The sequence below is a fragment of the Vombatus ursinus genome, unplaced genomic scaffold (assembly GCF_900497805.2).
Source record: "Vombatus ursinus unplaced genomic scaffold, bare-nosed wombat genome assembly UNPS02009824.1, whole genome shotgun sequence".
Classification (NCBI taxonomy): Eukaryota; Metazoa; Chordata; class Mammalia; order Diprotodontia; family Vombatidae; genus Vombatus; species Vombatus ursinus.
In genome coordinates, this window is record NW_020949602.1 from 6,658,655 (window position 1) to 6,679,539 (window position 20,885).

At 44.9% G+C, this 20,885-nt stretch overlaps 1 protein-coding gene across 1 annotated transcript in view; it reads left to right on the forward strand.

The window, feature by feature from the left end:
- The window catches only part of HOOK1 (hook microtubule tethering protein 1), a 54,833-nt gene that overhangs the window by 24,423 nt on the left and 9,525 nt on the right, over positions 1 to 20,885 (forward strand). The window contains exons 10-20 of the mRNA XM_027852765.1: positions 1,300 to 1,440; positions 2,676 to 2,877; positions 3,709 to 3,819; positions 5,706 to 5,793; positions 5,894 to 5,954; positions 6,916 to 7,056; positions 9,146 to 9,239; positions 11,100 to 11,134; positions 11,914 to 11,996; positions 14,286 to 14,386; positions 19,057 to 19,158. Coding sequence (XP_027708566.1) covers positions 1,300 to 1,440; positions 2,676 to 2,877; positions 3,709 to 3,819; positions 5,706 to 5,793; positions 5,894 to 5,954; positions 6,916 to 7,056; positions 9,146 to 9,239; positions 11,100 to 11,134; positions 11,914 to 11,996; positions 14,286 to 14,386; positions 19,057 to 19,158 — 1,159 coding nt within the window. The remainder of the gene's footprint in view (positions 1 to 1,299; positions 1,441 to 2,675; positions 2,878 to 3,708; positions 3,820 to 5,705; positions 5,794 to 5,893; positions 5,955 to 6,915; positions 7,057 to 9,145; positions 9,240 to 11,099; positions 11,135 to 11,913; positions 11,997 to 14,285; positions 14,387 to 19,056; positions 19,159 to 20,885) is intronic.

The window sequence follows — 20,885 nt, forward strand, 5'->3', positions numbered from 1 at the left end:
CCTCCCGTCAAGGTGATATGTAGTGGTATAATGCTGACTAAATGCTAAAGAAAGCACATTTTAGAGGATCTATTGTGACTGAGGCCCGGGGCCTCCCAGGAGGCCGGGGCTGGAGCTGAGCCTCCAAGGAAGGGTGGAGTTTGGGTGAGCCAAAGAGCATTGCTGTCATTTTGTAACTGCTCTTCAGTCTTCCTGTATCACTTGTCATGCGTAGTACCATAGCTCATATTTATACAGCACCTACTATGTGCCCAATACTGTGCTAAGTGCTTTACAATTATTCTCTCATCTGATCCTCGCAACAACTGTGGGAGAGAGATGTTATTATTATCCTCATTTCACATTTGAGGAAACTGAGGTAAGCAGAGGTTTAGTGACTTGCCCAGGGTCACACAGCTACTGAGTGCCTGAGGCTAGAATGTGAACTCAAGTCTTCCTGATTCCAGGCCCGGTGCGCTACCTGCTGCACCACCTAGCTGCCCCATATGTTTTATTTACGTAAAACATTTAAATGTCTATGTATACAGATATCTACATATATCTGTGTATTTCCATTAAATTGAGCACAGTTTACATGAACACCTACCAGTGTGTCTAGAAGTGTCTGCCACAGGATGCTCCCACTGCTTTTCTGCCCTGGGTAGTGAGACTGTCGTCCAGGTGTGGTTTGCACCAGCTGGCCTCTGAGGGCCTTTCCGGCTTGGAGGGTTCCCTAGTAACTCAGTAGCCAGCCATGCCCAGATACCGCTGGTAATTAGTTATCTGGCCAGTGTGTCTACTACATCTTAACTTGGATTTTTCTGTGAGGATTACAGAATAAGCTAAGCCTCCTCCTCCTCCTCCTCCTAAGATGTAAAGTAAAAATCATGATTTCCATGCATAGTAAGTGTCACTGAAATACTTTGCTCACACCAAGCTCGTAAGGTGGTGTAGATCTTTTTTATCTCTGTCTCTTTGGAGAGAAGGAAAGTGCCCTTAGCTGATGTGCTCGGCCCCTGGTCACCCAGGCATGACTCCAAGGCCACAGACTTGCCCATAGTAGCGAGAATAAGACAGTCTATAATCGAGTGTGCCCAATACTGGGGCAGTGGAGAAGGTACAAAAATAAACAAGCACTGGGATTCAAGGCTAGGGGCTTCAGCGCCAAGGTCCATAAGATCTCGGCCTGGCGCTGTCTCCCTGCAGGAGGTCACAGGGCTTCCCGGGTCATCACTGCCCACAGTGTTGTTCTCTTGTTGGATGTTGGCTTTGGGCACACACGCTGCGCACCAAATAATGCTTTTCTTTTCTTTACAAAAGGCTGGAGGCAGCGAAAGATGACTACCGACTCCACTGTGAGGAGCTCGAGAAGCAGCTGATTGAGTTTCAGCACCGGAACGATGAGCTGACGAGCCTGGCCGAGGAAACGAGAGCCCTCAAGGACGAGATCGACGTTCTCAGGTGGGCAATCGCTCCGCAATTGGATGGCTTGGGGTCCTCATGGGGTCCATCCTCCTCAGGGGAACTCCTCACATGACCCCAGCCCAGGGCCTGCTTCTCCACCCCTCCTGCACACTGATCACTGTGCCCCTTCTCAATAACGTCTGCCCCAGCTGAACGTTGGTCAGGTAGTTTTCAGTTCCATCTCAGCTCGGGCATTAGCAGTCCCCCCAAATTTTGTGTCAAGCAGGCATGTGCTTGGAAGGATTCCATTTACAAAGTGACAAGAACACGAGGCCTCCTGGTTTTCAGCACATGAAAATCTCCCCTTAGAATCCTAGCATTGTTTCATCTGCCTTTGAAAAGGGGAAAATTGGCTTTCGTTTTCCCCTTGCCAAGCCCTGGGGCCTGATCCACACCCGAACCCCAGTATTTCCCTTGGAGGTCTCCCGACTCCATGGGGCTTGGCCGTGCTCTGGCTCTGGTGGTCATCAGGAGGGAGGACTAGGAGGACGAGGGGTTGGGGGGTGGCACAGAGTGGGGGGCTTTGGGACTCTGCCTGAGCTGCTGTGTTCCCCCTGGGCCTGGGGAGACCGGGGCGGGGCTGGTTCATTACTGTCTGAGAAGCAGTTTCCAGCGTGTGTGTGTGTGTGTGTGCACGCGTGCGCGCTCGCACGTTGTGGGGAGACAGTGTTTGAAGGTGAATCGGTTTGTATTTGCTTTGGTAGTGAGCATGCTGTGGGCCTTGTTGGAAGGGAAGAGAGGGGATGCCCCTCAAATCCTTGCTGTTTATTCCTGTAAGTAGGCAGGGTCAGCCTCCTGATGTGAGGGAGCAAAACTGATCTGTCGGCTCTAGAGGGGCTTTTAACTCATTTCCTTGTCTTAGCGAATCACTTATTAGAAAGGATTCTTCTAATAACAAAATAGAACTAAGTGTTTAGGGAAAAACTACTATAGTATAAAGGTCTACAAATGAATATTTACATTTAGACTAATAGAAGTTTTTACAAAGTGCTCATAAAACAAAGTTGTCATTTATTTTGAGCATCCAGGGCTCTGGCTGACACCCAGCATTATCAGCTGCCTCTAACCATGACCCCAGTATTTTTCCCACCTCTTCCCTGTGTGAAGTTTGGGGCTCCTCCTAACCATCAGCTTTTGTTTTTTTGTTGTTTGGAGCATCATTTTATGGTGAGAATAAAGTCCATTGCGGGACTTTGATCGGCCTGCTCTAATTTCTTACTTTTTTGTTGTAGGACTACCTCTGATAAAGCAAGTAAATTGGAGTCCACGGTAGAGGTTTATCGTCAAAAGCTACAAGATCTGAATGACCTAAGGAGGCAGGTGAAGTCACTGCAGGATACCAACATGATGTACATGCATAACACAGTCAGCTTAGAGGAGGAGCTCAAGAAGGCGAACGCCGTCCGCACCCAGCTGGAAATGTACAAGAGACAGGTGAGGGACGCTTCTGGCTCCACTTCCTGTGTAGCGGGAGAGCTGGGGAACACAGATGGAACATCAGGGGAATGTGGGGTGGCCAACTAAGGAGTCGTTCTTTGAACAGTGAGTCTTATTCGGGACCTGATTGTCATTCGTGTGCATCACCCCTTCCTTTTGCTTCATCGTTTTCCTTCCTTTCTGTAGTCATCTTTTGGACATGCAACCATTTATTTGCTCTTCTGCTGACTGGTGGTCAAACCCCTAGGGAGAGCAGACAAGATTTTAGCCCAGAAGGCCAATGCTTTTGGCTTTAGTATGGCTGGATGGTTACCACTCAGTTCCCATGATCTTTGGACTGTGGCCCTTCTATGTATCCTTTCTCATTGCTGGGGGTAGTCGCTGCTTCGATGCAGATTGTTCTACTTCTGGGCACAGTTATTAGAGCTGACTTGCAGGAATTGGTCCTCGGCTGCTCTCATCTCATATTGTCTCACCTCTCAAGCCCAAGGTGTCATTGGTCACCAAAGTGGCCTTTCTGTGCCCACCACAGGCGTTCATCTCTGGCCCTTTTGGTTGCTTGTGATTGTCATGTTTGGGAGCCTGTGGTTTTACGTTGTATAGCTACATCACACGACTAGGAGAATACTGGGGTTCAGAAGTCCAGAAAGGGCTGCAGCTGGGAAACATTTCGTGCCAAGTCCTAGCCTAATGACTGTAATCTGATTTGATTGTCTTCTGAATTTGTCCTCTTCCCTTCTAAATTCTTGAGTCCTTTTCTTTTGCCTCAACGTAAGGTCCACGTCTTGTATCTTAAATCTTGTTTTGTTGTTGTTTTTTAAACAACAGGTTCAGGAACTTCATCTTAAACTCTCTGCTGAGTCCAAAAGAGCTGACACATTAGCCTTTGAGATGAAATGCCTGGAAGAAAAGCATGAAGCTTTACTTAAGGAAAAAGATGTGAGCGTTCTTCCTTTATTAACTGTGACGTGTGTGAAGTATGGTGCTGGGCCCTGGGGGTCATCTGAAATCAGAGTAGGATGTCATGGGAATGTAAAACCAGCATTGAGAAAGCCAGGCTCCTTTGTCATTTTTTAGAAGACATCCATTCTGGACATGAATGTTAATCATGTCTGCTCTCTGTCCCCCAAAGTGGAGCCAAATAGGTTTAAAGGGGAGGTGCTGTGGATGGCCAATGATGGTTGTCTGCAGAGAGGGTTTTGGACGTTCTCTGATTTGATCATCCCAAGGTACAAGCTAGTGATTTTTTGATGCAATTATATTAATTTTTTCCTTAAAAGTAAGGGGTCCCAGGGCCAAGAATGTGTCTAGAGTATAGGCACTGCTTCTGTGTGTGTGTTGGTCTTTCCTTGTAAGGCCACAATTTTAAAATAACTTATGATATGAAGACTCTACAAATAGCCACTGCCACCCCATGCCTGAACATTTCTCCAATGACACTATTTCTGCAGTCTTCTTCCACCTCAGAACCCTATTCCCCTCCTCTACCATTGCTTCAGCAGGCCTTTCTTGCTGTAAAATGGTCCCCTTTGCTGCCTCAAATGCTAGCACAACTTATGGCTCAGAGTCAAGACTTAAAAGTTCTAGGCTGAGCTTAGGTGTGGGACACCATCAGTCTTATGTACAAGCTAGGTTTATTTGTTTCAAGTTCCAAAAATTCTGGTTAGAGAGGACATGAAGAACCCCCTGGCCTTCCTGCCATGTGGACGTTGGTTGGAGGAACTGAGGACATTTAGCCTAGAGGAGAGAAGCCTTGGACGTGGTAGCTGTTTTCACATGTTTGGGAGGTGGGGCTTTCACATTGAAGAGGGCTCGCTCCCATTCTGCTCTGTGCCAAAAGGCATGGTGAGCTCTCTGAGGTCAGAGGTGGCTGAAAGCAGAAGGAAGTTCAGGGAGCCGAGGTTAGAGTGGCTGGTACCTGTCTGGTGGGGTCCCGGCGGGCCCCTCAGCTCTGGGATGCTTGGCATTTTGAAGACACACCAAAGGCCTTAATGGGCCTGCATTCCTAGTGATACTGTCATTAATAGAAAATCTGAGGTAGGTAGTGGGAATATTGTTATCTCCATTTTACAGAAAAGGGAACAGAGGCCCCAAATGATGAAGTCACTTGCCTATGGTAAACCACACACCTAAGAAGCATGGTGGGCTTGGGACTCTGCCTCTGCTCCTCAAACAAGGCAGCTAGAAGAAGGACATTTCCTTCAGTAATTGGGGAGTGAGGATTCAGCCAGAAAGTCCCCCCTCAGAGCCTCCCCATGGCATGGAAGTGAGCCTGATTCTGTAATGCTCTGCGGGCAGAGCCGAGGCTCGGGCACGGCTGTCTGGCCTCCTGGGGAGGCTTTGAGTGTGGGCCCAGTGATGGGTGTCTGAGGGCTCGCCAGCCCGGCCAAGTCCAGAGATGCTCATCCCGGGGCTGTCACCCACAGTGGCTGGCGAAGACCATCCAGCGAGTAGGTGGATTGGAGGATGTGCTGGAGAGTCAGCCACCACTCCCACCCACCAGAAGTAACAGAAGGCTATCACCTCATGAGAGCAAACACAGTCCAATCCGTTAGACTCAGAATTGTCTGAAATTGGGGGAATGCACATTTGCTGGAAAGAAAGACAAGCAGCAGCATGGGCAGTGGGCCCCAGCCTGGCTAAGCTGCACCGGTTGGGGGACTTTGGGCAAGTCAGTGGAACTTCCCAAATCTCAGAGAGTTGTTCTGTCCAGTGGGGGTCACAGCAGCTTGTTGAAGGTTGCTGCAGAGATGCCAGTGACTCTGGGGAGCAGAGCAGGCCTCACCCTGAAAAAGATGTTAAACCCCCACCCCGCTTGTTTTCAGAGACTGATCATACAGTGTGATGCCCTGAAAGAGACCAACGAGGAGCTCCGGTGTTCCCAGGTGCAGCAGGATCACCTCAACCAGGCAGGTCAGTGTGCCCGCGTGGCAGCAGATTTGTGATAAGCAGCAGCGTTTGACCAAATGCTTCCTTGGGGAGTGTTTGCTTTTCACTGATTCTGTCTTTGCAGGTACCTCAGTCTCAACAAGTTACGAGAACCTTGCTGCTGAAATTATGCCAGTAGAATATAGGTAAGAAAATGGAGAGTGAAATTTTTATATCTGTTAATTTTTGTGATCATTCAAAAAAAATGATCTCATGATCATAAATAGAATCATGGAGCTAGGAAAGACTTCAGCACATGTTCTGGTTTGCCTAAACTTTCCAAGATGTTGCTGTCACAGTTTAAAAGGTCATCAGAGACAGCCTTTTCCTAGCTCCCACAGTCAGCATATCCCAGTTTTTAACATCAAAATAAGTTTTCTGTGAACACTTCCTATTTCCTTCTGTTCAGTTGCATGCAGCTTCTCACTTTCCTCTGTTAAGATTATACTTTGCCCTGGCCCATTCAGGAGCATTCAGACTGACCATATTAAGTATCTGGCCTCCAGACTAGATTCTGGAGACCAGTGTTTGCTCCTGAATTATTGAGCTCTCCCCATTCTCGTGACATTGGATAGGACACTAGCCCCTGTTTTTCTTGCTTGGTGCTAAGGTCATGGGAGCTAGGGTTAAAAGCCTTCTCCGATTCCAGAGGGATGGCATCTGCTGCTTCCCGTTCATTTACTTGTCTTTTCATGGGTCAAATTAATATTTTCAGGCATGGTTTGCTCTTCATAAGTCTGTTTCAGTTGCTCTTCAGAGTTTTGTGCTCTTTTGAAATTAGAATATTTTATGAAGCCTTATATTGAGAGGGTAAAATATTTCAAACTCCCTTTTTCATTTATACAGAGAGCTTAAAACGCGATGTGTTTTTTTATGTCACATATCATAGTTCATGAGGACCTAGTGAATTTCAGTGTCAGGATTCTTTGTCAATGTTTTCAGGCAATAGTTTGCCCCTTTCAGAGAGTCTCACTACTTTTGCCAGGTTGTATAATAACAATTGAAGAGATGGAACTGAATTTTTAAAAACTTTAAATGTTAAGAACCAAAGGGAAAACTTGTAAGACCTTTAAAATTAAAGTGAAGCTTCTGCTTTTCAAAAAACAGAGAAGTGTTCATTCGCCTTCAGCATGAAAATAAGATGCTTCGATTACAACAGGAAGGGTCTGAGAATGAACGGATTGCGGAGCTCCAAGAACAGCTGGAGCAGAAACACCGGAAAACCAGCGAGATGGAGACCGAGCAAAGGTCACTGGGCCCTTGGGTGCTGGTTTTCCTGCCACTCTCTTTCTTTCTCTCCCTGCTTCCCTCACTTGCTGACATGGGACCCAGACCTCGAGGCACTGACGGGGAAAACGAAGCATTGAGTTTGCTGGAGGAAGAGTCCAGGCTGCTTATTTCTAAACAGCAGATGAACTGACGCTGAATTCAGGGTGGGAGAAGTGTGGACTTGGCCGCAGATGCTCTTTATCTGTCCAGCATCATGGGTGGAGGGGTCTCAGAAGCCATGCAGAAAACCCTGGGTTCATGTTCTGCTGCTGACACAGACTGGCTGTGTGGCCCTACTGGGCCCCTCTCAGGGAGTTTCCAGCAGCTCCAGGACCCCGCTGCCTGCTGGCTCTGATCTGCCTTTGTCTGAGGGTGTTTCCTCTTCAGGAGTAGCTCACTTGGCAAATGAAATCTTTGTACTGGCCTTGAAAAAGCTCTCTAGGACTTAGTCGCAGTGCCTGGCGTAGAGGACGTGCTTAATCAATGCATGTCAGTGTCATTCCTTTTTAAGAATTAGTGCTGATGACCACTTAGTTCACTGACTTCAGCTCCAAAGACACCCGAGGGAAGTATTGTTGGACAGCTGTCCAGCTTGCTCACTGATGTAGGAATAGCACAGGTGAATATCCATGTATCTGGCCAAACCTCCCCCCTCAGGATGGCTTTGTTCCTGAGACCGTCAGCTGGACTGAGGCTAATATCATTGGCCACATCTGGCAGGCCGGCCGATCCCTCGTGGCTCACATCTGCCTTGCCTGTGCTCGCTGCTTTCTTTCCTTCCCTCCTTTCTCCCTGCTCCTCCTCCCTTCTCTCCCTACCCTTTCCTTCCTTTTCCTTCCCTCCCTCTCCCTTCCCCTCATACCTCCCTTACTTCTCTATCCCTCCTCCCCCACAGACCATTAGACTAGTCCCGTACTAGTCCCATGTTCCTGCCTCCAGGCCCCCATTCCCCTCCTCCAGGTTCTCCCATAAGACTTCCAGAGGAAGCTTGCTCATGTCCCTCCCTCTGGTCAGCACCCTTCAGTGACTCCTAGAAGAGCCTCGAGAGTGAGTCATAAGTCACCTGGCCTGGCCCTTTGCAGTCTGGTGCCTGTCTGTCTTTCCACATTGACTCTGTATCACTTGCTTCTTACCCTCCACACACCAGTCACACTGTGTCCCAGCTTGATAGACTGTCCTTCATGCCTGGAGTGTGCTGTCCATCAAGCTGCCTTTTGAGATCTTCGCCTCCTTCAAGGCTCAGCCCAGGTGTTACTTCTTCTAAGACATCTTTCCTGATTACCACGCATCCCTGCTTTCCCCCCCAGCCTAAAGTTTTGCATATAGTAGGCATTTCCTGTGTATTTAATGGGGAAATGAAGTGAATGAATGAAAAAGCACTTATTAAGTGATTACTGTGTGCCGAGCACTGTGCTAAGCTTGGGATGCCAATAGAAAAGTGAAACTAGTCTGTGCCGCCAGTGAGCTCACATTCTAATGTGGGGAGACAAGCCTGCAGAGAGGGGTCCAGTTGTGGGAGGTGGAGAGGCCTGGCAGCCCCGAGGTTTCCCTGGGGTGGTGTTGGTGGTGGATGACAAGGCCCAGGGACCCTTAGAAATAAGGAATTGGGGTGTTTCACCTCCAGCAGGCTTCGTAAACCTAGGCAGTGGAGAACGCACAGGGCAGGCAGTCAGAAGGCTCGAGTTTGAGTTTTAGTCCAGCCGTTTATTAGGACCTAACTGTCAGCAAATCATTTTACCCTGAGCTTCAATTTCCTCATTTAGAAAATGGGTCAGAAGCTGCTTCACAGGGTGATTGTGAAGAGAGTGCTTTTGAAGTCATTGTGTGTGATAGAAATGTACGCCGTTACAGGCTCATGGAACTTTCATATGGGGTTAAAGCTACTCTTGTGCGACACCGAGACAAGTCATTTCCTGCTCGCACCCCTGCCCCCCACTTGTCCTCCAGTGGTCTTCCTCGTCTTGGACTAGAGCCAGAGTCCCCTGCCTCTCTGCCCCAGGTCGCCCCCATCGTGCCAGGGTGACTTCTTTGAATCCGAGTGATTGAAAGTGGTTTCTTTTTGACACAGGCTTAGCAAAGAGTATATTAGAGGTTTGCAGCAGCAGATTGAAGACCTTCAGAAGACTCTTCAAGATCAAGGGCCCAAGCCCGAAGGGGAAAGCGTAAGGAACTTTAAAAGACGAGGAGTCCAGTGTGTTCTGAGCCGTGGCGGGGAGGGGGCGCTTCTTATGCTTTCACACCCAAATTAATCTGTCTTAGAAATGAGGCTACCATCAAATACCGTATATATCTGCATACCAGATGCAGCAGTTTTTCAGACTTGGAGCCTATCAATTGACCATATGTATGATAAGCCAATTCCTCCTTGGGCTGATACTCCGGCTGCACCTCGGGTCAGAATAATGCCAGAAGATGATGGTTAGAGGTGGGGCTTGCCCCACCTGAGGTTTCTGTTCTGGAATTCTCACCGGGCTGGAAGGTAGCTAGAGCTGGTGGGCTGATGGGTAGGGAGAGTCAAGGCAAACCTCAGAGTTAAGGACAGAGAAGAGCGATCTTCAGTAAGAGAATGTCTCCAAGAGGTTCCCTGTACTCCCAGCCCCACAGACAGCCCTTGAATACATTCTTGGAGTTCTCCATCATCTTTCCATGACCCTCCATGAATGTGGCTTTCCTTGTCAACCACTGACACAGGGTAAAGGACTTTTAATTTTACCGAGATCTTCCTTGCAACAGCCCTGTGATAAAGCTGGTGTAGGCACTAGTATTCTCATGTTAGAGAGGAGTGTCTGAGCTGGGCTTTGAACACAGGCCTGCCCAACTCCAAGGCTTTTTGTCCTACAGGATGCTGTCTCTCAGGCTCCCCTTGCCAACTGACCTTCTTGTTTTCCAGGGGCTTCAAGGCCCAACTTCACTGAGCCCTGAGCTCACTTAGCTTGTCTTCAGTTTAGTCTCCTTAGCTATATGGGGAAAGGGGCAGAAGCCAGGTACGAGGAACGAATTGACTTAACCTGTAGAAAAGAAAGAGATGTGTCTGTGTGTTTGTCTGTCTGTTTGTCTGTCAATTCTTGAATGTGAGAGACAACTGTCAGGGGCTAATTCCTAAGTTAGCATATCGGGCTCATGGTGGAGGGGAGGAAACTTAGTGGGCCGAGTAAGGGAGTGGTAACCCTGAAAGGGAGGTGAGTTTCCTTTCTATCTTGTGTGCGCTATGTATGATTTTCTTTTTTTTCCTCTGGGGGCTTGGAAAATAGAGAACGTCTCATACGTGGCGGCATCTCATATGTGCATATATACGGTATTGTAACCTCTCTAATACAAATATTTGTTGTTAAGCCGTACCTTTTGGGGTGAAGTCTCTTTCAAAGAGTTGAGTCACTCTCTGTCTTTCATTTTTAACTCCCTCGGTATTTCCGTGGCGTTTCCAGCTGTAAAGTGAAGGGCCCCAGTAGTGACAGTGCCTTCCATTGCTACTCAGTGGGGCAAGCTAGAGCTTACGTTGGTATTTTGCTTTTTCCAAAGCCCCATGAAGTATTTCATGAGGATGTTGTATTACAGACTTTAAAAATGCCCATGTAGGTGCTAATTATGATAAATGGAATCATTTCAGTCTAATTTCAAGATTTAAAATCAAAATTGTAAAGCAGTTTAGTAACAGCACATTTTGTAGTAATTGACATACACGTACCTTGTTGAGCTCACAGTGAGCTTTCTCACTCAGCATCAGCCTTTCATGGATGATGCTCATTATTACAGGTTTTCTCTTTAGCTTTCTCTGTTTTCTTTCACTTCCTCATCTCTGTTCCTCATTTCATCTTTTCTGACATACATTGAAGTAAGAAATTGACACCTACCAAAAGTTTCATTTTATGACTTTAGCCATAAGTATTGGGCATAACTCCAAGTCTTTATAAATGTGATTTTCATTAAATGGTGCATGTACCATAAGTAGAGAACTCAGATTTGTAGTTGGTATCTGTGTGGCAGGGCCATCATCTAACAGTCATTTGTGTTTTATCTTGTAGTCCAGCAAATTAAAGCAGCAGCTGGAAGCTCATATGTAAGTCAGACTAATCAGTTTTGCATTTCCTGTATACAAAAAAGGTTACATGCTTATAAAGTTTATATCTTTTTGATTCTGCTTGCAAAAGTTAGTACTCCAACCTTAAATTACCTCTTGCATTATGAAAATAAATGATCACTTAAATTGAAACCATCAAGATGAAAAAAGAGAGCTTTAAAAACTATTACAAAGCCTGTTTATCCACAAATATACTGAGCCTCCTACCAAGGTCCCAATAATGAAATTATAAAAATACCGTGTTTTAATAACATTTTAGAAATTACAGACGTTTTTCCACAAGGCAGTTTATTTCTTTTGTTGACTTTTTAAAGTCTTAATTATGGCCAAATTTCTGACAAGAGATGTTTATTTGGAGCTCGTTTGCATTTGGACAGGTCTGGTCTGCCAGCCATTCTCAAATAGGCTCCCTGATTATCACGTGCAGAGCTGGACACTTGACATGAAACGACAAAATAAAACCTTGTACCTGCCCTTGCAGACCTTGCGTTTCTCAGGACAAAGGGCAAGTGCGTCGTCACCTGGGTACTTGGAGTGTTCTTAGTTCAGGCTTAGTAAATATCTCTCTTTCCAAAGAAAGCCCCGGGCTTCAGGCATTATTGGAAGGCAAGAGGGGACTCCCCAAGCCGCAGAACTGCAGGAGGGTCGAATGTGACTTGAGCCTAATGCATTAGCCAGGGTCCCCTTACTGAACTGAATGACGGGCAAATGTGAATGCTTAAAAACCTGTAGTGAAACACGTCCTTTGAATTCTTTAGGGAAAAGCTTACTGAGGTCCATGAAGAATTACAGAAAAAGCAAGAACTTATTGAAGATCTGCAGCCTGATGTGACTCAAAATGGTAAAGATCCAAGGGCAGAGATGCCTGGCGTGAGCGGGCTGTTGGGCTCCGCTTTTCTAACCCTCCACCCCACCCCCGTCACACCTCTGCACATGAGGAGAGGGAGCCTGGAGGGGGCAGGGCGGTATGAAGGTGGAAGCCTCCTCCACCCCAGCCCATCTTATTGGTACAGAGTGGGTCTTTTGGCTCATAGGGCACAGGTGCTGATTCAACTAAAACATTTTAGCCGCTCCAGTGGTCTCCTGTTTTTCAATTAAATAGTTTAAAATTTCTGTCAAATTTCTTTTTAAAGATTGTTGATTCCTTTTGTTTTTCACTGAACTGTTATTCCCTGGTTTAACAGCTTCCTTGTCCCCTGCCATCCCCCCAGTGCTCCATAATATCCTCCCTTGTAACACAGAAAAAAAGTGAAGCAAACCAGACTCACCTCACCGAGAGACTGTGCCTGTCCTCAGCCCCCATCCAGAGTCCCTATCCCCCACCTCAGGGCTCTCTCTCTTGTCTGTCCCCTGGAAATCATCTTAGCCATTACATTGAACGGTGCGTCCAGTATGTCCAAGGTCTCATGGGCTGGGTTTCCTGGTCACTCTGCTCAGGGTTTTGCTTTCTTATTTGGCCTCATGTCATACGAGGCTCCCCATGCTTATCCCCATACTTTTCTGAATTCTTTGTTGTCTTAAATTCTCAAAGCACGACAATGTTGCATTACATTTGTAGACAGAACTGGTTATTGGTTCAGGTGGTCCCCTATTCATGGGCAGCTACCGTTCCAGGTTTTTGTTTTTGTTTGTTGTTTTTTTTTTTTTTGGAGGGGTGCATTGCTACCAACAAAAATTCTTGCTTTGAGTATTTTGGTATAACTGGGGCCTTTCTGTCTTTGACCTACTTTTGTGTTATGTGCACTCTAGTACAGTTGCTGGGTCAAAAAATATGAAGAATTTAGTTAGTTTAGTGTTTTATTAGCATCTTTTATTTTTATGTTGCCTTCATTTCTGAGTATATTCTTCCCTGGCCTCTCTATTCAGTAAGATGTCCCTTATAAAATATTTTTTTTAAAAGAAAAGAAAAAACATAGTTCCAAAAATAGACCAGTAAATCAGATGTAATTAACTAATAGCATGTGCAGTAGTCTGTAACCATGGTTGTCCCTCACCTCTGCACAGAAGTTGGAAGGCACATTCTCTCAGCTTTTCTCTAAGACCGAGCTTGGGTGTCATAATTCCAGTGTTTGGTTTTTTTTTGTTTTTGTTGTTCTTTCCCTTTTTATTATAATCCCAGTGTCTATATCCTAGTTTTCCCTAGTTCTGCATCATTTCCTCTATATCTCCCCATCTGTCACTGAGTTCTTGATATTCCTTGTTTCTTAGGGGACCTCAGTAATCCTTCGCATCCCTGTACCATGAGTTGTTTGGCATTTGCTCAACCACTTGGGCATCTCCTGTGCTCCCAGTTCTTGGCTATGATAGAGAGAACTGCTATGCACATTTTGGTGTATTGTGAGCCTGTCCCTGACAGGGAGATGTCTCTTTGGCTTGGGGAAGGCAGTTCAGTCCCTGGTAGAATTGGGCCAGTCTACACACACAGCCCTGTGCTCTGTCCGTGGCCTGGTGTCATTGTCCAGGCACACAGCCCCGTGCTCTGTCTATGACCCCCACTCTCCACGGCTAACCCCAACCCATTGATTTTATTTTGACCTGTGCCCCAGGGAGGTCAGGCCTCCCTGTTGTTTGGTTGGCTTATTCTCGATTTGGAGCAGCTTTCTTTCCTACAGTTGTCCATTGCTTGTGATCCTTCAGAGATCTATTTGTTCTCTTCTTGGATCCCTTCTCTATTAGAAAACAGCTTTCCATCTCATACATCTGTGTTACAGTCAGCATTGGTAGGGAATGCAGACTCTAATCAGAGAGATTGGATTTCATGATTTTTCCCCTGGTTAATATTTTTCCCTTATCTAGATTGTTTTCCTTATCTGAGCTGCATTGATTTTGTTCATGCAAAAACTTTTCAGTTCCGTGAAATTCAATGTCCTTTCCTCCTCAGCTCTTATATTGAGGAGCAAATCATAACATTGTCTCTTGTAAATGACTAGTTACACTTTAAGGGAAATTGGATTAATTAAAGAAGAAAGCCAAATATTAAATTTTTAAAAATTCCATAGTTGTTTTTTTCTTTGTCAGCTTTAGTCTTTCAGAAGATAAATAAAGTATAAAATATTTTCATTTTTCTGTTTAAGTAGTAGAATACCATGAAATTTGAAATGGTTATGTTTTTGTTCATTTTTATCAATAGTACAAAAGATAAATGAACTTGAAGCTGCCCTACAGAAGAAAGATGAAGATATGAAAGCGATGGAAGAGAGATATAAAATGTACCTAGAGAAAGCCAGAAATGTAAGTAGATCGGCAGCTGCCCAAACATCATTGCATGTGTTGCTTTATCAGAGCCCTAGGTTTGTGGACTGTATATCTGTTTGTTTTTTCAATTTTTAAAAATTTAATACTTTATTTTTTCCCTAATTACATGTAAAAACAATTTTTACCACCAATTTGAGAAAGCAAGCAATTTGTTATAGGCTACACATGCAAACCATTTTTCATATTAGTCATGTGAAAGAAAACACAGGCACAAAGCCCAAGCAAAATAAAGAAAAAAAACATGCTTTGATCTGTATTCAGACTCCATCAGGTCTTTCTCTGTAGGTCGATAAGCGTTTTTTATGTCATAAGCCCTTGTGAATTATCTTGGAGTATTGTATCGCTGAGGATAGTTAAGTCATTCTCAGTTGATAACCAGATGATATTGCTGTTCCTGTACAATGTCCTCTTGCTTCTGCTCACTTCGTTTTTCGTCAGTTCATGTGCGTCTTTCCAGGCTTTTCTGAGGGCATCCTGCATACTTATCATTTCTTACAGAAAATATTCCGTCACAATCATATACAACAGCTTCTTCAGCCGTTTCCTAATTGATGGGCCTCCTCTCACTTTCCAGTTCTTTGACATCCCTGAAATAGCTGCTGTATTTTTGTACTTCATCTCTTTGGGATACAGACCTCGTAGTGGAAGGCCATGTGTGGGTTTTTAGCCCTTTGGGCATCGTTCCAAATTGCTCCACAGAATGCTTGGATCAGTTCACAACTTTACCGACAGTGCATTAGTGTCTCAGTTTTCCCACATTCCCTCTAACATTTGTCATTTTCCTCTTCTGTCATATTAACCAATCTGATAGTTGTGGGGTGGTACCTCAGTTATTTTAACTTGTATTTCTCTAATTGATAATGATTTAGAGCATTTTTTTCATGTGATTGTTATAGATAGCTTTGATTACTTCATCTGAAAATTGCCTGTTCATATCCTTTGACCATTTATCAATTGAGCAGTGGCTCTTATTTTTATAAATTTGACTCAGTCCTCTGTATATTTGAGAAATGAGGTCTTTATCAGAGAAACTTGCTATAAATTTTTTTCACTGTTATGATTATTATATATTCCCCTTCATCCTATTTCCCCCCATTTATGCAACTCTCTCTCCTTCCACCCTGTCCATTCTCAAAAGTGGTTTGCTTCTGACTTTTACCTCCACCAGTTCACCCCCCCTTCTGTCAGCCCCCCCCCCCCCATGCCCCACTATGATTCTCTTCCCCTCCTACTTCACTTTAGGGTAAGATAGATTTCTACAGCCAACTGAGTGGGTATGTTATTCCCTCTTTAAGCCAGTTACAATGAGAATAAAGTTCATGTGCTCCCCCCCACACCCCCCATCTTCCCCTCCACTATAAAAGTTCTTTCACGCCTCTTTTATGTCAGATAATTTACCCCATTCTACCTCTCCTTTTCCCCTTCTCCCAATGCCTTCCTCTTTCTTACCCCTTATTATTTTTTTAGATATCATCCCATCCCATCATCCCACCCATGACCTCTATCTATGTATACTCCTAACTGACCTAATAATGAGAAAGTTTTTAGGAGTTACCAGTATCATTTTCCAGTGTAGGAATGTAAACAGTTTAACTTTACTGAACCCCTTATTATTTCTTTCCTGTTTACCTTTTTATGCTTCTCTTGAGTCTTGTATTAGAAAAGTCAGATTTTCTATTCAGCTCTGGTCTTTTCATCAGGAATGCTTGAAAGTCCTCTGTTTCATTGAATGTTCATTTTTTTTTCTCCTGAAGGATTGTACTGAGTTTTGCTGGGTAGGTGATTTTTGGTTGAAATCCTAACTCCTTTGCCCTCTAAAATATCATATTCCAAGCCCTCCAGATTTTTAATGTAGAAGCTGCTAAATCTTGTGATATCCTGACTGTGGCTCCACGATATTTTAATTGTTTCTTTTTGGCTGCTTGCAATATTTTCTCCTTAATCTGGGAGCTCTGGAATTTGACTATGATATTCCTGTCAGTTTTCATTTTTGGATCTCTTTCAGGAAGTAATCAGTGGATTCTTTCAATTTCTATTTTACTTTCTGGTTCTATAATATTGGGACACTTTTCCTTGATAATTTCTTGGACGATGATGTCTAGACACTGTTTGAAACTCAGTCATAGGGTAGTCTGAAGTTCCACTGAGATAATCTATCGTAGGGGCCTGTTAAACCTTAAAGTGCATCCTAAATGCTAGCTATTAATGTTATTAGCTATTATTAAAAAGAGAATTAACAACAGTCTTTTTAAAGGACCATTTGCAAACAGTAATATATATGTTTGTAATAATATTAATTGATAGGAGAAACAGAAGGCACTGTATTTCATTGCCCTTTTAACAAAAACTTTTTAGCCTTTTGCTTTTTACAAAAATAAGTTGTTTGCACCTACATGTGTCATAGCCTGTCAAAGGTTACTTCAGATTGTATGGCCTTGCTTTTCAACATTCAGCAAGCAATCACATCTTGATCAGATAGTGAATGTGTCCTGGCAAGCTTTCACCATATCAGATCCTTTAAAAAACTTCCTACCGTTTTATTGAAATGCCTGCAGGGCCTCGATTTTCTTCCTAAACAATTTTGTTATAAGTATTTGTCTCCTGTTTACATTTAAGCAACATTGGCCTTTCTGGGTCAAGACACCTAGGAAAAATAATGGGAGGCATCTCAATTATTAAATGCCATAAAGAATTCAGGGTTGGGCGTTAGAAAGACAACACATGTTGTCCTGTGCCCTTTGACTCTTTGTCCAGTGGTTGTTACCTGATGGATTATGGACTGGGAGGTTTCAATGACCTCACCAGACGCATGCAACAGACTTACAGTGGACCGTTTCTGTTGTCTCCTAGCTCCTGGAAGTCCTGGGCAGAGCCCCTATGCCTTTTATCTGCCAGTGAGCCAGGCCTGGGCAGTGGGGATGCTGCTGCTGTTTCTGCCCACCACCCGTGATGTTCTGATTATAACCCCTGAGAAAAATACTGAGGATGCCTAGGGCAAGGCTGTCCCTGGCAGACTTTACATTCTAGGAGGCCCCTGTAGAAGCTTTGTAAGGAGACCAACGTAACTAGGCATGCTGAGCAATTAAGTGACCATGTCATTTAACTGAAGTAGGGGAGGCTGTTTGTAATGCTCATTTAGCAGGAATTTGCATATCATGCATGATAATGATAATAATACTTTCCAGCATATGTGCACTGCTTTAAAAACATAATAACCAGCATATACGTAGTGCTATAATAATAACCAACATATATATACACACACACACGTATATATACACACACACACACATATATATATACACACACACATATATAGATATAGATATAGATATAGATATACATAACTAAATAATAATGATAGTAACACTGGCCAGCATATATGGAGTACTTTGAAGTTTACCAAGCCCTGTACAGATATGCTCTCGTCTGACCCTCACCACAACACTGGGAGATAGACACTATTATTCTCCTCATTGGATAAGTGAGCGCCCACCCCCCTTCCCCCCTGCCCCAGCTGCCAACATCTCTCCTTCTTGGACGACCCAGAGCACTGATGCTTTGGTCTGTCTGTGTACCCTGTTTTCATGAAGCAAGTACTCTGAACTGTGATGACTGCAGAGACATGGCATGTGGTCCATACCCAAAAAGAGATGACAACCCAAATTGGGGAAAGGGGGGACGGTAACTAGCCCAAGATAGGCCATCCCTCTGTGAGCCCTGTGAGTAAGGCCAGCCCCCTTATTGAGGGTGGAGTTAGGGGCAGCCAGGGTGTGGTTGTGGTTGGAGCCTGTACTCATTGGGAGGAGATGGGGGGAGGGGAGTGGCTGCTTGGCTGGGGAGGACCTCGAACGGTGGCAGAATTTCCAGCAGGCAGCAGAAAGAGGAGGGGGCTGAAGTGGTGGGATCCTCCCAAGCTGGAAGTGCCCAAGGGTGCAGGGCAAGGGCATCATGCCCTCCTGGAGTGCGTACTCTGTTTTTCAAAGACCTCGTTGATGTTGAAAGACAGAAGGGGGTTGGGTGGAGGGAAGGATTTTGGTTCTGGGTGGGTGTTGTTCCGTGAGCCAACCCTCAGAAAGATGAGGACCGCGTGGCCAGGCCTGGACTCTTTCTCAGGGTCAGTTGTATCAGGCCCGTGGGGCTAGTGCAGCGCTCTCAAGAAGGGAGGGTCACTTTCCTAGCCTGCGAGACACTAAACTGGACTGACCACTCGGGTGTTGAATTGTGCCTGCCATGTGCTAGACCTTGTCCCGAGTGCTTTACGAGTGAGAGGGAAGTGCTGTGACTGTCCCGTTTCACAGATGAGGGATCAGACAAATAGAACTGTAGTGACTTGCCGGGGGTCACCTACCCAGGAAGTGTTGGGGGCTGCACTTGACCTGGGTGTTCCTGACGCGGGATAGCATGTTCCGTAAGTCACCCAGCTGCCCAGGGTATGGTCCATTTGCAAAGACTGTAGTCTTTGTCTTTTTCACTTAACCAGTTTTACAGTGAGTTAGTGTCACTCCTGATTCCTAATTCCCCGACAGTTACCCTAATCTTTGATCATTTTCTCTTCAATTTGTTTATTATGTTTTTGTTCAGTTCTAGGATGTTTTTCATCTATAGGTAAATCCTGATATGCAGTATTTGTTTTCTCTGAACAGGTAATTAGAACCTTGGATCCCAAATTAAATCCAGCATCAGCTGAAATAATGCTACTGAGAAAGCACCTGGCAGAGAAAGACAGAAGGATTGAGATACTGGAGGTACCTTGGCCATCTTTGCTCAGGATCTGTTTATTCTCTGCCAGCTCCCAACATAGAGTTTGGACTCTGGGAGCCGCTTTATGTGGGTATTATAGAGCAGGGGCGTTTGGCCGTCATGACCCAGTTCATAAGGGAGAGGGGTGAGGCCAGCATCTGGGCCAGGATCTGAGCCCTGGTCTCTAGGCCTCTTTCCTACCCTGACCTGCACCAGTTATCCCTGGTTGATGGTTCACGATTGAATTAGGAGGAAGCGTTTCTAAAAATGTTCTGGGTCTCTTAGCAGATTGGTGGGGAATCATCTGGGTTGACTCTGGGTTGGCATCTCTGTCACATTAACAGCCTCAGAAGTAGAATGAGCCCAGACCTGCTGGCAGACCTCCTGAGGAACAGCTTTCATCCCAAATCGTGGCTTCTCCAGCTGAGCTCTGGACAGATGGAGTCACCTTGCTGTCTCTCAGGGATGGCCAGGGAGGACAATCACAGAGCACTTTTAGACTCACAGAGCCCTTTCTCACAGCAGGAATTCTTGTCCGTCTTCTTCACATGATATGTTTGTAAGATCACTCAGCAGAATTCGATGCTCCCGTTCAGGGCTTTAGACTCGCACTCAGTGCTTTCTGCCACATCCAGCAGCACTCACCACTTTGTCTGAGGAGCCCAGGACTTCTCTGGCTCCCCTTCCTCCTAACAAGTCCAGTTTGGTGGTGATTCTCCAGGGACCCTTAGATTAGCCACTTTGAGTTTGGACTTTAAATATTGCCTTTTGCTATCAATATTTTGAGGGAAGCAATGCATTCTTAACTCACGGCTCACTTTTCTGATGAGATCACAGATCAGATTTGAACGAACAACACTACCTTTTCATTTATTTGATTCAGTGTATTAAAAAAATAAAGCACATACTATGTGCCAGGCACTATGCTAGGCTTTGGGGATGCAAAGTCAGATGAAAATGGTCCCCTCCCTCAAGCTCTTACCTTCTGTTGGCATGTACATGCACACATGTAAACACATCAAAAGAAATCAAAACCAATTATGGGAAAAAGGCATTGGCAAGAGGGGAATCAGAAGGGGCCTGAGGATCAACGTGATATTAGCTTTGCAAATTTTATAAGAATTTGGAAATGGCGTATGTGCTAGATTATTTAAAATCTTGCAAATCACTTTATTCTTAAAAACTACATACACACATACATATATTTATACGTACATATATACATACATACGTCTGTGTGTGTGTGTGTGTGTATGTATGTGTATGTATACATGACTTTACAAAACCTGTCCAGTTCTGTTTATTATATTAAGAAATACCTGAGGGGCAGGTAGGTGGCGCAGTGGATAGAGCACTGGTCCTGGAGTCAGGAGGACCTGAGTTCAAATCCGGCCTCAGACACATAATACTTCCTAGCTGTGTTACTCTGGGCAAGTCACTTAACCCCAGTTCCTTCACTAAAAAAAAAAGAAAAAGAAAAGAAATACCTGAGAACTATAAATGATTATTGGTTTCCTTTGGTCCTTGGTAGGAAGTTTTTAAAAATTGTTGTTATGTTTTGTTGTGACATCACTTATCCTTCCCAGTATGTTCCTCGCTCTACTTAAAACAAAGACGAAAAGCCCAGTTCAGCAATACTAATCGACACATCCGCTAAGCATGCCCATCACTGCCACAGAGAAGAAAGGGCCACATTCATCTGTCTTTCCTTGGTCATTGTGATTTTATAACA